Genomic DNA, 17,305 nt, shown 5'->3' with positions numbered 1-17,305 from the left:
TGACCTAAATTCAGAAGTGGCGTCAAGTGCCACGATGGAAGTTTTGTTTATCTTTACAGTCTGATTGTTTTTTTACACTGAACTTTCCCTGCACAGCTCACTGTGTCAGCATCACCATCAGTGATGAACTGCACAAAAAAAAATGGTTTAGGTCTCCAGATTTAGAGGCTGTTAACTTCAGTCTACTTTTCTTTATTATTCAGTTGATCAGTACCTTAGTGAATAATGTCACAATGCTGTGAAACGTGTATATATATATACGTGAGCAAAGCATTTTAACAATATTTTGTCACGTTTGTTGGGCAGGAATGGAGTCGATTTGTGATGCTACATGCAATGTTTCATCATGTTATGGGACTCACGGACAGCCTTTGTTTCTACTGTTTGTTTTTACCAGACAATTTGTCTTTCGTTTGTATAGAAAAAACAATAACAGTGAGCTCATAATTCTTCAATTTAAAAACAATACTACCTATTATAATCAACTGGACACGCAGAGATGGAAGTTTTCTCCTGACAATGGGACTTTGATTATAAATCCTGTGAACTGGACTGATTCAGGAATGTATAAAGTACAGGTCTACCACACAGACGGCACCTTGATGGCAACTAACTATGTGCAGCTTATAATAAAAGGTAAATAAAAAAATTTGAGAGCAACACTCATATTTGCTATAGTCATATATTTATGAATCTCTTTGTTATAGATAAATGTACAACATTTGTTGTAGTGTTGACGTTCATATTTGAAAGTCTTTAATGTCGGCACTATGTGTGGGTATGTTTTAGAGACAACCCCCATGACACCGACGGTCTCAAACATTACATACCCTCCTCAACATAACGACACAATGTCAAAGGAACAGGGTGAGACATTTGTGACATTATTGTGGTATATTGGCATGTTGTTGCCCTCAGTTACAATTTGTGTATATATATATATATATATATATATATATATATAATATATCTCTGAAGACTGATATATGTTTTTTTCTTTTTTTCTCTCTCTCTCTTTTAGCCATGATGTTAATATCAGGATCTCTCACAGTCTTCTTTTTATGTGTGGCTGGGTCAGGAGGAGTATGCTACATCTGCAAAAGAAGAAAGAGCACCCATTGGACAGGCAAGACAATAAGACATTAAAATACAACTCCGAACAAAACGCTGTTAACTTTTCACTCAGTTAAGTAAAAATTGAGGAAATAGAGTAAACTAGAGAACTAGATTTGTAGCTATAACTTGGCAAACAGGTTACTTTATCTCCTCTCTGCCTTGAGTGCTGCAGAACTTAGTCACGTCTGTTCATGTGAAATATGCAGCTCATGTTGTTCTGTGTGACACAGCATCTCTCTTAATAGAGTATCCTTCTTTAACTTTAGCTTAATGGATCAGATAAGACCAGTATTTATTTATTTTTTACTTCCTGATATCCGATCTGGGAATTTTGGCTAATGTTGGACCGATACAGATCCTGAGTATAGGATGGGAATACCCCTATTAAAGTCGAAAGTGACCGCAAATTAAAATTATGAGATCAGACTACTGCTGTCCTTGAAACATGGTAATAAATGAATGACTTTCTCTCTTTCTGCTGCTCTGTTCCTCTCTCCCCTGAACTCTGTCTCCTCTTAGCTCAGTCTGAAGAGTCCACACACAGCAAGAGCCAACCAGAGCAGATGCAGTGGTGGGAGGAAATGGTGGAGTACAGGTGTGTGGACACACAGGCCTACCACACACCTGTGGAGCAGGAGGAGTGTGTGAGCTCAGTTGTGTATGTTGAATCTGGACACTAGAGAGGCCAGTGTGAAGTGCACTCAGTCTCACTGAGAACCAGGGGAGCTTTTCACAGTTTTTTTCACATGTGGTTACTTCTCTGCTCTTGACTCTGAGCTGCTGCTTTGTATGTGTTGCAGAAGTGTACATACTAAAGTCCATTTTCTGAGAACTGCAATGATGACTGCTGTTGAGTTGATGTGCTGTGCATCGGTAAATCCTTTCAAAATCGCCTGTCTCTATCTGACACCTGTAAAGATATTAGTTTATCTACTTTCATTCTGCTTTAGGTCAGTGGACCTACTTCAAATGTGTCAGTGTTCTCAGAGCAGCTCAAGGGACCTCATTCACCTATAAAGAGACCACTTTAACACAGGACTCTCCATTCTTGTACAGAATGCGGCAGATGCCAGTTTATATCATAGTCTAACTCAAGAACTTGTGCTTACAAGAAGACTGTAGCCTGCCATTATAAGCAAGGAAATGGCATAACTGTACAGACTGTACCTGCAATCTTACAGTGTGTTTGAAATGAACACTAAAAATATCTGAGGAGACACACAATTAAAACATAAATTCTGCAGTTTACTGTTGTTTGCATTTCTAACCTGTGGTGGTGTTAACAAAGGAATATTTCATGTAAAAATATATGGGCTAACTGTAGTGGTTATAGAGTCCATGCCACATTTGGATCTAGATGCTGTGAGGACCCTGTTTTCTAGTCATACCTGTAGACATATGCTGATCCCATCCCATCTCTTTCTGTCACTCACTTTCTGTCACTGTTCACTGTCCCAACTGAATAAAGCCACAACCCCAAACATATACTTTTAAAACTGTAAAATGCTACAAGGGAAATGTATTAAAACACTACATCCGACTGTGATTTCAGTCTTTTCAGGTACATCTAGAACTGAATATTTCCGGTATTAGAACCGGTATTTTTCATTATTCATTCTCAAATGCTTAGTTTGTCCTTTCTCTGAGTGTTGGTGTTTATGTTGTGTAGGAAACAATAGGAAAGCTACATGACATTTTTAGCTGCTTTACCATAAATACGTTAATATTCTGTCTAATGTAAACAATTTAGGACAGAATTTCTTTCCTCTGCCTTAAAATCCAAGTGCCTTGTTGGTCTATAGTATGTGTTTGAAAATGGGATCTTCTATATAATTTATGCTCAAAGAACTATTTGTAAAAAACTGTGAATTAATGAGTTCAATAGATAATCTCAAAGAGAATCTCACTGTCAAGTTATGGACTGTTAACACCCAGCACACACTGAGAAAATCAAGGCAAAGACTGTACTTCCTACGTCAGCTGAGGAAGTTCAAAGTATCAACACCCATCTTGAAGGCCTTTTACTCCACACACTTACACATGGACTGTACACACACTTCACCTTTTATTTCTCTTCAAACAATTTTTCCATCTCTCTTTTTCCAAGTTTAAAATAAATACTTGTTTTTTGAAACTAATGGCCAGTCTGTATGTGTCAAAGTATAATGAAAACTGAAAACTAGTCTGAACTGAGATATATACGTGGTAAACTGCAAAGCACTATGTGATGAAAACGGTCCCCTGGTTTAGGAAACAGGCCTGAGAGAAAGTAACAATGAACCAAATAAATGATACGTTCAATGCACAAAGAGTACAGGACGGATCATTTTACACTTTTATGGCATCTGATAACTCTTGCTGTCTAAATGTGAGAAACACCAGAAACTTGTGATATATAAACACAAATCTTCAGTCACTTACACCTCCAGTAAGTCTCACCACAGTGACCTGTTAAACTCAGGCCCCAGAAAACTGTGACTACTGTTCAGACAGGTGCATGGCAACGTGAACAAAACGGTTAGGTGTTGCTTTCACAGTCCTTACAACATGCTATAACAGAAAGTCTTCTACCAGAACTTGTCTGTCTGCTGACAGATGCTCAGGAGATAGTCACTCACTCTTTCTCCAGGTCTTTCATTCAGACTGTTTGATCAGACTCGTTTTGACAAATTTCAGAGACCTATTGAGGTATGAGGCTACAAACCGTACTATTGGCTGTGGTGTTTGCAGGGACAACATATGGTAAGTAAACTATGATGACCATCATTATTGGTGATAACAACATCATTATAAGTTTTTTTAAAATATTGTGAAATGTTGGCAAAGCAAAGACTCTTTTAAAATGTCTCAGTTCATTGCCCACAGTAAACTGAGATCATAATCTAATGTCATGACCCATGCTTATGGTGCCTTCAATGATCTTCATGGTCTGCAAAAATAGACCAGAGTGAGAATTCACCAAGTAGGCCTAAAAGTGCATCTCAAAAAATTAAAACACAGTGGAAAAGTTAGTTTTTCTCCGTAATTTATTTCAGAAAGTGAAATAATCTATATATCCATATAATCTAGATTAGATTGGACATAAAATGAAATATTTCTTTCATCTTGATTATTCAAATCTTAATGATTATGGATTCACTGCTCATGGAAATCAGAAATCCAGTATCAAAATATTACAATAAAAGAATTTATAACACAGAAATGTCAACCTGATAAGAGCTCTAATCAGCTAATTAAGTCAAAATACAGGCAATGGTTTCTTGACCCTTGAATCTCTCAGTCTGTGCAAAGCAATGGACTTTTCCACAATATTCTAATTTTGTGTGATGCACCTGTATTTGTGCTAAAGTGTACAGTTATTTCCTGTGTATTAGCCGCATTGTGTATAAACCGCAGTGTTTTATGCAAGTTAAAAAACAAAACCACATTAATACCATATTAACCGCCCCTGTGTACTAACCTCATAGCTGAAGAAATTTAGCAAAATGAATGTTTAAGCCACGGCTAATAGTTGTAGGAAATAGTAGGAAATTACGGTAACAGCTACCTTTTCTTATTGTAAAATGATGATCATAATGAAGTTGACAAGCCATAACCATTTGCCATTCCATATGCAGTTATACACTAGTTGGTGCATTTAGTTAATAAAGTTTAACTTGTTGCACTGGTGTTCAAACTCAAGTATCATGACCTAAATTCAGAAGTGGCGTCAAGTGCCACGATGGAAGTTTTGTTTATCTTTACAGTCTGATTGTTTTTTTACACTGAACTTTCCCTGCACAGCTCACTGTGTCAGCATCACCATCAGTGATGAACTGCACAAAAAAAAATGGTTTAGGTCTCCAGATTTAGAGGCTGTTAACTTCAGTCTACTTTTCTTTATTATTCAGTTGATCAGTACCTTAGTGAATTATGTCACAATGCTGTGAAACGTGTATATATATACGTGAGCAAAGCATTTTAACAATATTTTGTCACGTTTGTTGGGCAGGAATGGAGTCGATTTGTGATGCTACATGCAATGTTTCATCATGTTATGGGACTCACGGACAGCCTTTGTTTCTACTGTTTGTTTCTACCAGACAATTTGTCTTTCGTTTGTATAGAAAAAACAATAACAGTGAGCTCATAATTCTTCAATTTAAAAACAATACTACCTATTATAATCAACTGGACACGCAGAGATGGAAGTTTTCTCCTGACAATGGGACTTTGATTATAAATCCTGTGAACTGGACTGATTCAGGAATGTATAAAGTACAGGTCTACCACACAGACGGCACCTTGATGGCAACTAACTATGTGCAGCTTATAATAAAAGGTAAATAAAAAAATTTGAGAGCAACACTCATATTTGCTATAGTCATATATTTATGAATCTCTTTGTTATAGATAAATGTACAACATTTGTTGTAGTGTTGACGTTCATATTTGAAAGTCTTTAATGTCGGCACTATGTGTGGGTATGTTTTAGAGACAACCCCCATGACACCGACGGTCTCAAACATTACATACCCTCCTCAACATAACGACACAATGTCAAAGGAACAGGGTGAGACATTTGTGACATTATTGTGGTATATTGGCATGTTGTTGCCCTCAGTTACAATTTGTTTATATATATATATATATATATAATATAGGGGTGTAACGGTACACGGAATCACGGTTCGGTTCATACCTCGGTTCGGACATCACGGTTCGGTACAAGTTCGGTACAATGGAGGGAAAAGCAAAACAAAAATGCAGAAAGCATTTTTTTTTATTGTGCATGTCTCAGGCTGTACCACCTAGTGTCATACAGTCTCTTCCCTGAGCTATCTGCAACAGCCTGAAGTGTGTAAGATGTAGGCTAAACAGTACAATAAGTACCCAGACTCCATCTGTAACTTGTAAACAAAATAAGACAATCAGCTATAAAACTGAAAATAGGCCTACAGTATCTCTTATTTCTGAAAGTGCAAATTACATAGAAAAATGATTTTTAAAAATCCACTTAAGCAAGACCTTCAACATCTGTGTTTAGTTGTATATGGAAGGGTCTACAATTTGCCTCAATATTTTTCATTGTGTGTAAAGTAATAATCTAGCCTACTAACTGTGAAAATATCACACTATTTTGCCTTTTTAAAAAAAACGAAATTGCTCCTTTCATTTCATAAACAGACTACAACTAGAAGTCACGTGACTTTGCCCTTTGACGTTAACTCACCGTAGCATGGTTTGTTTATTAGCCTGGTTAGCGTTGTCACTTTATTTTACTGTCTATGCACTTAACACTACCAGCTCCTCATGTGAGAAGTTACAAGTTACCCCAACATAAAGGTAATTACCACGCGATTTACATAGCTTTCTGTCATTACGAAATCATTTAATTTAAGCCATAGGTTTTGGCCCTATTTGTATGTGTATCCAAAGGCTGCTGAAGCGCAGGGGAAGTTTTTTTCCCCCTCGTTTCAGTGATTGGTAGCCTACATCATCTGGGTGATGGCTTCGAATATGTGTAGCATTTTTTCCACTCACATACCCAACAACTGCTGAACAACGCCGACACACAGTTTCATCTTATCCACCACTCTTTCGCCTGTACTAACGTTACTGTAACTGAAGTTCTCAAACTTGCGATCTTAAAGAGACCAGCGGATCCTCTAACTCAGCGGTTCCCAAACTTTTCCCCTCGCGTACCACCGGCTACATTCCGACTCGGCTCGCGTACCCCCACCATCCGACACATAAACACATAAAAACGTAACGCATTCTATAACCCCCCCTTGACGATATTTTATCCGTTTCCCGGTTTTAGGTGCGTGCATTTGGTCAGTTAAAAAGTTATGATTATGAAAAGTAGCCTGCATAGTAGCCTAAATACATCCACATACAATATCTTATAATAGGCCTACAACAACGCCTGACAAGGATGTATTCGTTTGGACAACATTAGGCTATACAGCCTAGAAAGGCTAAACTTAGGCTACCTTTAGTTTGTTAAATGTAAAGCCTAGCTTAATGTTACCTTTCTTGCCCATCTGAAATAACTCTTAGCTTTGCTCCTTCCCTCCTTTCTGTTTTTGTTGTTTTCAAAAACCTGTTATATCCGCAAAACTTTCCCCCCACGGACCACGGACCATCCAACGCATTCAAAAGTAACGCATTCTATTAGCTATTCCAGGCGTCATGTTTAATAAGCTGCACTTTTTTTTGATGAACACATACATAGTTTATAAATGATATCCTTTAATTTCATGTTTCCATATCATTATGACCTGATTCGAAATTATGTATTTATTCATGAATTAATTACAAAAGATTTAAAATTTTCATTTTACACCTGTCCGCCATAGCCCTTTTCATCTCGCGTACCCCCTAGAAGCAGCTCGCGTACCACCGGGGGTACGCGTACCACAGTTTGGGAATCCCTGCTCTAACTCTTGTGGGTCTAACCTTAGTGCTGCTAATGACTGACGGACTCGACTGACGACCTACAGATTAGCGTTAGGTGTCGCTAAAGAACTCCCGTAACTCTCGCTACTTAACAGTAATTGCGCATGACATTAATTAATCCGCACACGAGTTTTATGTATTTTTATACCGTGTATTCTCCTTGTAAATTCATGCACCGAACCGTGACGCCCGTACCGTTTCGGTTCAATACGAATACATGAACCGTTACACCCCTAATATAATATATCTCTGAAGACTGATATATGTTTTTTTCTTTTTTTCTCTCTCTCTCTTTTAGCCATGATGTTAATATCAGGATCTCTCACAGTCTTCTTTTTATGTGTGGCTGGGTCAGGAGGAGTATGCTACATCTGCAAAAGAAGAAAGAGCACCCATTGGACAGGCAAGACAATAAGACATTAAAATACAACTCCGAACAAAACGCTGTTAACTTTTCACTCAGTTAAGTAAAAATTGAGGAAATAGAGTAAACTAGAGAACTAGATTTGTAGCTATAACTTGGCAAACAGGTTACTTTATCTCCTCTCTGCCTTGAGTGCTGCAGAACTTAGTCACGTCTGTTCATGTGAAATATGCAGCTCATGTTGTTCTGTGTGACACAGCATCTCTCTTAATAGAGTATCCTTCTTTAACTTTAGCTTAATGGATCAGATAAGATCAGTATTTATTTATTTTTTACTTCCTGATATCCGATCTGGGAATTTTGGCTAATGTTGGACCGATACACATCCTGAGTATAGGATGGGAATACCCCTATTAAAGTCGAAAGTGACCGCAAATTAAAATTGTGAGATCAGACTACATCTACAAAAGTAGATGTAGTCTGACTGCTACATCTGCAAAAGAAGAAAGAGCACCCATTGGACAGGCAAGACAATAAGACATTAAAATACAACTCAATAGTGGGGGGCCTTAAGCACATAAATAGGTCGTTTCGCGCAATTTCTTCTAAAAGCGCCAAATTTGGCACAGATGTAGCTCAAGTTATACTGAAATGATTTAGCTAGGGCGCCGGAGCCAGAGACCCTCGGGGCCAAGATGGCAGCCAATCCAATATGGCCGCTGCCCGAAAAGGGTTTCCGACTAGCTTTTAACCACATGAGATACAAATACAAACTTGATGTCTTTTTCAACTTAATTGATCATGGGAAACACATAGGAATGTTTATATTTATGACCCAGTATATCTGGACAGCTTAATCCTCCAATTCCAATATGGCCCCTGTCCAAAAAAGCAGTTTTGACTGTAGTTATACCCCATTGTTTGCGCCAATTTATCTACAAGCACCAAATTTGGCACAGATGTAGCTCAGGTCATACTGAAATGATTGAGCTAGGGCGCCGCAGCCAGCGACCCTTGGGGCCAAGATGGCAGCCAAATCCAATATGGCCGCTGCCCGAAAAGGGTTCCGACTATAACTTTTGAACCACATGAGCTGCAAGTACAAACTTGATGTCTTTTTCAGCTTAATTGATCATGGGAAACACATATAAATGTTTATATTTATGACCCAGTATATCTGGACCCCTTAATCCTCCAATTCCAATATGGCCTTACACCCCATTGTTTTCGCCAATTTATCTACAAACACAAAATTTGGCATGGATGCAGCTGAGGGCATACTGAAATGATTTATCGAGGATGCCGGAGTCAGTGGCCCCTGGGACCAAGATGGCTGCCAAATCCAATATGGCCGCCACCTGAAAAGGGATTACTGTAGGCTGCATATTTTGACCCAGATGAGATACAAACGGTATGCAAATTGTAATGGGTCCATGTAGTCACCTGTGGTCTCAGAAGATGACCAACAACAGTGTTTAGCCAACTACTTCCTTTCCTACCAACTTCCTTCCTAACCAGGTGTACTTTTTTCCATAAGTGTTTTGTTCTTATGACTACAATTGTGAGAGAGACCATAAGAATGAGAATTCATGAGAGAGCAAACAGTTATTGTGTGCACATCCCACCTTCTGGCAGGTGCAGGACAAATTAAAACTTACTCAATTGAAAAAATATAATGTCCGCAACACTGCTTTTGACTCCCATATATTTAATGCACAACAGGCAACGTTTCAACCCTGCTGGGTCTTCTACAGGCAAAAATTCATGAGAGAGACCATGAGAATTCACTGTTGTTGTTTTTATGTTATTGCTGTTTTTTTGATATGCTAAGCAAACCTTTGAAGAGTTTTGGACAAATTGACTATATTACTCTTTTAACAATTTGACATATTATAAATATTGCCTTGCAATAATAATTGTGTCTTATTCTTTCTTATATGATTACATTTCAAAATGTATTCACCTGTGGTACATTGAAAGCATTTCACTTTTATAAGGAAATTAATCCACATTGAGAATAACCTTCAAAGTTGTGGTAAAAAAAGATTTTCAACCAAAGTCTTGAAAAGAATACAGGTTCCAGACTTACACAAGCATACATATGAATATGCCAATGGACTTCCTGTGGTCAATAAACTAAAAATAGACACAACATCCTCATTTGTAGCGCATTTGGTTCAAAATTTGAAGCCAAAACCCTTTTTCGGACAGCAGCCATATTGAATTTAGGGAATTTGGGGGGTCCTGATAAACCCAATCATAAATGTAAGTATTCCTATGGGTTTCCCATCATCAAAAAAGGTAAAATAGACATCAAGTTTGTATTTGTATCGCATCTGGCTCCAAAGCTATAGCCAAATCCCTTTCAGGCGACAACCATTTTGGATTTGGCTGCCATGTTGGTCTCAGGGACCACTGGCTCGGGCGGCCTGACTAAATCATTTAATTATTCCCTCAGCTGCATCCGTGCCAAATTTGTTGCTTGTAGATTAATTTGCACAAACAATGGGGTGTAAGGCCCCATACTACAGCCGAAACTGCTTTTTTGGACAGCGGCCATATTAGAATTGGAGGAATAAGTGGTCCAGATGCACCGGGTCATAAATATTAACATTCCTATGTATTCCCCATGATCAATTAAGCTGAAAAAGATATCAAGTTTGTATTTGTAACTCATGTAGTTCAAAAGTTATAGCCGGAACCCTTTTCGCGCAGCGGCCATATTGGATTTTGCCGCCATCTTGGCCCCAAGGGTCGCTGTCTCCGGCGCCCTAGCTAAAGTATGACCTAAGCTACATCTATGCAAAATTTGGCGCTTTTAGATGAATTTGCGCGAAAATGTGCTTAAGGCCCCCCACTACAAGAGAAAATTTGTTTCAAAAAGTTTCCATTTCCGTCAGTTGTTAATCTTTAAGTAAAAACTGAGAAAATGGAATAAACGAGAAGCTATGTTTTATAAAAAGCATTGTAGGTGTTGGCATAACAGGTTACTTTATTTTCTCTCTGCCTCTCCCTCTTTACCTGCCTTTACAGCTGAAGCTGAGGAGCCGGAGTTGGAGTATGCTGATGTGTCCATACTGAAACGACAGAAGAAGCGGCTGCACCAGAGGGGGAGGCGGGAGGAGGCGGTGGAGTACGGGGAGTTGAACGTCCAGAGAGGTCTCACACTACGCCTACTGCATAAATTATGTTTCCATTTTGGACAGTTGTCATTAAGTGAAAACTGAGAAAATGGAGTAGGCTAGATAAGCTATGCTTTGTAAACGTTTTGTAGGTGTTACTTGTCATAACAAGTTACTTTATTTCCTCTCGGCATCTCCCTCTTTACCTGCCTTTAAAGCTGAGCCTGAGAAGCCAGAGTTGGAGTATGCTGACGTGTCCATACTGAAACGACAGAAGAAGCCGCACCAGAAGAGGAGGCGTGAGGAGGCGGTGGAGTACGGGGAGTTGAACGTCCAGAGAGGTCTCACACTGGTGGAGCAGGAGGAGTCTATTCACCAGACTGTTAAAGCTGAGGTGCAGAGAGAGCAATCTGAAATGCACTTAATGTAATTATCCCTGTGCTATTTACCATCTACATACATATCATTTTTTGTCAGATGAAACAAAGGAGATAAACTTTTTATCACATGCGTTCGTTCTGCTGCTTAGTTTGTCCTTTCTCTGAGTGTTGGTGTTTATGTTGCGTAGGAAACAATAGGAAAGCTACATGATATTCTTAGCTGCTTTACCATAAATACATTAATATGTTTAATTTTGGCTTTGTTTTTGTGGTGTTGTGGTGGCCCATCTTGCAAAGAGGAAGCTGTTAACGGTGTGATCATTAAAGGAGAAATCCGGCGAGTTTTCACATAGATCTCCGTTTCTCAAGGTCACCGAGTACTGTCGATACGAAACAAAATCAATCGGTGTTTTACCTAGCTCAAGTTGCTTGACCCAGCAGCTAATGCAGCCAGAGCACTCTGGGGGCATGTCTGTGAGCCCCCATGTACACAGAGTGTAGCGCTGTAGCTGCCTGGTTGCATTAGCTGCTGGTTGCAACTCGAGCTAGGTAAAACCGATTGTTTTTCATTTTCAAACTTGCCGGATTTCTCCTTTAACGGTCAAGGCCACTGACAAGCCAGAAGCTGCTGGCAGATCCACCAACGTGTCCGAACCAGAACCAGAACGGCTCCATTCCCCCGGTAGGATCGGTCATTGTGGCACTGCTGGGGGAGCGTACCGAGTACCTTTTGTTTGACACTGTTGACTGCTTCTTGCTACATTGAAGTTCATCAAACGTGCATCAAACGTGTGAAAAACAAATGTGGTGTCAGCATTTCCTGTCATGAGTATTTCCTGTTGCTTGGTCCAAGGCTAATTATGGCTTTACACATTTAAAAAAATGATGAGCATTTTCATGTTTTAACTTTTATTGTCGCATAGCCTACATTAGTGTTTTTTTTATTTATTTACTAGCCACTCTGATGTATTATCAATATTCTGCACTGTAAAAAAGTTTACACTTTTTGCTTAAAGGGGTGGTTCAGGATTTTGGACATAAGACCTCATTTCCAAATAAGCAAGTGTGATATTTATCAGTGGAGACCGTTTTCAACACGTTTCATCCAGTCCTTCTAATTGCAGAGTTCGCAGGTGCTAGGCTAGCGCAAGTCAACGGTATGTGCTAGCCTGCCACTAAAGACAGTCTTATCCACTCCAAAATACATGCCAAAAACATGCCAACTTTTTCCGGGTTTATCATTTTAACGTTTCCCCGCTGTCTTGCCGTTTTAATATATTTTTCCGTAGAATATCCCATATTAGTGTAATACTCTCATAACATTAGTCCTGCATTCTGGCCTGTCTCTGTGTTGTCCTGTTGTTACCCCTTGCCCTTCCAGAGAAACAGATTTATTCAAATCATCGTTTTGCTTGCTTGAATGCGAACTCAGAGTGATGTTAACCTAGGCCTATTTAAGTTAACGACGTGGTTGTCGTGAGAGCACGAATTATTAGCGCTTGCAGTGTTCGGCCGTAGGCTACGTGCGCACCTGCCAGGCTACTCAGCTAGACAAAGAATTCCCCCTGTATATTCACTCCAAGTTGGCCTACCATAACTTAACAACTACACTGTAGACCATAAACTGGCTATTTATATGACCAAATGTATTTGTTCAACTTTATGAAGCAGAATTATGCACTGCTACTTGGAACGTTTTTGTTGGCAGGAGAGAGAATGACAGCGAATAACAAATTGCACTTGTTGCTGGTTACCAATAAATACTATATATTTTTTTGCAAACAACAAAAACAGAAAGGATGGAGACAACAAAGCTAGAGATGGGCAGGAACAAGGTCAATTGGTAGAAATGCTTGTCAAAACGTTATAGGAGTTGGATGTGTGGATGAATGAAGCACAAGTATGCTTAGGCTATGTTAAGCATGCAGACTGTTTAAAGTTAGGCTACACGGTAAACTACAAGTAGCCTAAACCAAAGTTAAATTTAGCTTTTTTAGGGCTGGATAAAGTTGACCAAATGGATATAGGCTGTTAGGCGTGAATAAAGTAGGCTACTTTGTTGCTCCAACCCTTTCAACGTTAATGGGGACGAATGTTGACATTTTCCGTATTTTGCGTGAGAAACCCGGGAAATCTCCCTTATTTTCATTGTTCAATGTTGACAGAGCTATGGAACGAAAGAGAACGTTATATGGCGACAGAAATCAACAATCAAACAAGCCACTTTGATTTTTTGCTGTTTTCATTAATACAAAAGATGGGTGACCCTCCCTTCTAGACAAAAAAAAGTTAGGTGACCCTCCCCTCAACAAAGAATAAAAAGACATGACCCTCCCCTATTTTCCTCCGGTGACCCCGTTTATAAATAACAAACGGTCCCTAACTTAATTCTTGATTGTAGAGGCGTGTATAGTAAAGTGTATTTTTCAGATGTGTCAGCCTTTGATAAACAAAAGCAGTCAGGCAACTGCAGACCCTCACCCTACAGTGCTAAAGAAAGTGAAACCAAAGTCATAATCATAATCTGGGTGAACATGTAGGAGGATTGAGATATGATTGCTCTCTAGCTTACTTGAAAATCTACAGTAATTTTTCAGTTATATGAGCAGACATACATGCACACACACGTGCAGATGGACAGACAGTAAGACTGTAGGCCTACAGTACCAAGTACAATACCCATCAGGCATGAAGTAATCAAAACAATGTGGCATTGGATACTTATGGAAGTTTATGGAAGTGTACTGTTAGTATACTTATTTTAAACTAAAAATGTAAGTTAAGTTTAACATTTAAGTTAAATGTAAATGTAAGTTCATAAAATGATACCGGTAAGTTTTCTTATTGTGTACTGATCAGAGATATACTAAATTGATTTATACTTAAGTATACTTGGCTTGTACTGATATCTATACAGAAATGTTTAAGTATATCTAGCCTATACTTGGTACTTATACTTACGTATACTTGGCTTATACTGACAGAGAGTCTAGGTATATTTACTTGTAGCCTAGGGGCTGATATTTGAGAGGCTGCATGACATATTCTAATATTACTCTTCAGTAAAGACTGGGTTTGGGTTAAAACTGGGTTGGGTTGTTCTGTTTTGGCAATACAATATTTGGTTCATTTATAAAGAAAATGTTCTTTATTCAGATTATGTGTTGTGTATTTTTGTATGTGTAGTCCACTGGTAATGTTTATATCAGTGAAGTTTAAGACTACTTAAGGTACAGTTAAAAGAGCTTCAAGTAAGGGATAATGGACGACACGCCGTTCGGTTCACATAAATAAATGCACGGTCAAGGTGGTAAAGTGCATTTATTTATGTGAACCAAATGCAGTGGAGTCCATTATTCCGCTTATTCCACTGTTTGCACTTGCGTTGTGTTCATTTCCTGTTTTAATTTAAAAGTTTTAATCACTAAAACTGTCTTGTTTGTAGAACTACTTCTTTCCGCCACATGGGCCTATCAACTAATTTCTAACTCGCAGGACAAACTGCCATTACTAGTTCTAAATGGATGGTTGCTATTAGTTCCATCTCTCCCGTTGTCAAGCGGGCATATCCCAGGATTCTGATGAACATCAGCTGTGAAACATCGCTATTTTACTTAGCCTACTGCCAACCAACTAGCTAAAAGCCACCTCCGTCATATTCTACAATGTTGCTATGTTCTGAACAACGTTCATTTAAACTTCATAACGACTTTGGCGAATTATACAAGTGTGATACGGTCAAAGAATTGGATCTACTTCATAGGTGTGCAAATAACATAAGGTTAATACACGTTCTAAAGAAAGCAGGACAATGGGAAATTCAACCAAGCAGTGGAATAAGTATAAAAATAATACCTTGATGGAAACATAGTAGTAAACTTTAAAAGTGGGATGTGAAGTCCATGTAGAACACGTATAAAATCTATAAAACTAATAGTTTACTGTGGATATACTTCAAGTATACTATCATGAACTAAAAAGTGGGCTAGAAGTATATAACTAGTATCTTCACTAGTTTATTTACAGTATAGTCTAGTTCTCAGTATAGTTGCAGCGCAAAATAAAGTATACTCATTAGTTTACTATTATAAACTGAAAAGTGGGCCAATTTAGTCTGAAGAAGTATTCAAATAGTACACAGTCATACTGATGATCTGATGTATTCAGTAACAGAAATTATAGATGAGAATTTCAGCTAGCCTTATTATTATGCAATTACAGTCAGAGACATAGATATCCACATGTCTATTGCTCTGATGCTGTGTTTTATAATCACTGTGATATGAATGATTAGTAGTGTTCTGCTCTTTGTTTAACATCATGTTCTTCCTGGGTGCGCATTTTTTTTTATTGGGTTTACTTGGTCTTATATTTATGCATAGTAACATTAAGTTTTTTAAATTACACATGTATTTGTTGTTAAAGCAACTTTAGAACTGATTATATGTTGTGGGACGCAAAAGGTACCGATTCGGTGGAATGACCCCTCAATTGACATTTGACCTCTGTTAGTTGAAGAGCAAAATTATGTGTTTTATTGGGGGGAGGAAAGGGCAAAACTGGTAACTTTTCATTTGGCCACTAGGGGAGTAGTTATATTGTATGTTGTGGATAACTTGGGAGAGTCTCCCTCTACTGGCCATTTTGAGTAAAATAATCTGTTTAGTCACATTTCTTGGTGCAGACCTTATTGTGAAATAAGTATTGAATGTTTTTTTATTCCTGAGACAAACAGAGCGGCACTGCTCAACGAATGGCAACCTGTTTAAAATGTCAGTTTATGCATAAACTAGTTGCCATTCATTAAATCAGTTTATCAATAAACTGGTTCCCATTTATTAAGTGAGCAATGCTGTGATTTGTTCTTTTTCATATCAAACTACACCTCCTGAAATAGCTGCACGTGAAGTATACCTTACCAAGGTGATATGTAGTCTCTATTCTTAGGAGTCTTAACTCATCTTGGCCTTTTTTTAAGATGTTGGAAGTTTTTTTTTCAGCCTGGTTTACATTTTGTGTATCTGTACATTTCCTGGACTGCCCTGTGTAAATAAATATACTTGAATAACCTGATAACCTTCTTACTTGAATGCATGAGATGAAGAGAAAATAAGCCCACAATGGTGGAGGGAGAGAGCGAGTGATAGAGTAGGTGAGCAGACATAAAGAGGTTACAGTGAAGAGGGAGCTGGAAAGAAGAGCCAACACCTAATGCAGATAGGTACTTTGTCCTCCTCTGTATTGTACATTTCAAAGTTAAAGTTTAGCAAGGATTAATGTGTAACCACTTGTGTATGTGGAGTGTATAAGGCTGTGACTTTGCATGGGCATTCCCAGATGACTAATCAAAGGGTAGGTTGGGAGGGAACATTATCTTAAGGATAGGACAGGCAGCATGAATGTGGCCTGTAGGGTTTAGACTGTGGCAGACAAATACTGTAGCAATGGGTCTTGAGATATACAACCAAACCTAAAAATGCTTTATTAAACATGGAAATGGAACATGGTAATGAGGCATACTGTCTTTATGATTATCAGACAAACAGAACGACTTACAGTGAATTAACTACAGTTCCCAGCAACCTGCGGTCACTGACAACTTTCTGGTGTTACATTTGATGATGTCCCTAACCACTAGACCAACACCCACTATAAATAATAACAATCAGGCATATAGGAAAAAAATATATTAAGAAACAAGATGACATGATCACATGAAAAATAAAACACCAAGACACAAAGAAAAAAAAACTAGTATAAAAACTAGTATAAATCTGTATCTGTACTCCCTCACAAATCCCACAAAACCTGGAAGTCTATATAAATTTCATTAAGATTCATGAAAAGATAACTAATCCAACGTGTGTATTTGTAAAGAAAAT

The 17,305-nt window shown here is 38.4% G+C and overlaps 1 protein-coding gene across 1 annotated transcript; it reads left to right on the top strand.

The window, feature by feature from the left end:
• Window positions 1–401: 401 nt before the first annotated feature.
• On the top strand, window positions 402–5,754 carry LOC143132889 (uncharacterized; the record flags this gene model as incomplete). The annotated part of the gene is made up of 6 exons (XM_076292715.1): window positions 402–636; window positions 790–867; window positions 1,022–1,135; window positions 1,636–1,760; window positions 5,035–5,437; window positions 5,591–5,754. Coding segments are annotated over 6 exons (1,119 nt in total), but the record flags the coding sequence as incomplete, so codon positions are not given.
• Window positions 5,755–17,305: the final 11,551 nt, after the last annotated feature.

Source organism: Alosa pseudoharengus, unplaced genomic scaffold, assembly GCF_046254945.1.
Source record: "Alosa pseudoharengus isolate Yale_2024_CS ecotype anadromous, Long Island Sound unplaced genomic scaffold, YU_APseudo_1.1 YU_APseudo_1.1_scf_19, whole genome shotgun sequence".
In the NCBI taxonomy this organism is placed as follows: domain Eukaryota; kingdom Metazoa; phylum Chordata; class Actinopteri; order Clupeiformes; family Clupeidae; genus Alosa; species Alosa pseudoharengus.
This window is presented reverse-complemented; position numbering and strand designations above follow the sequence as displayed.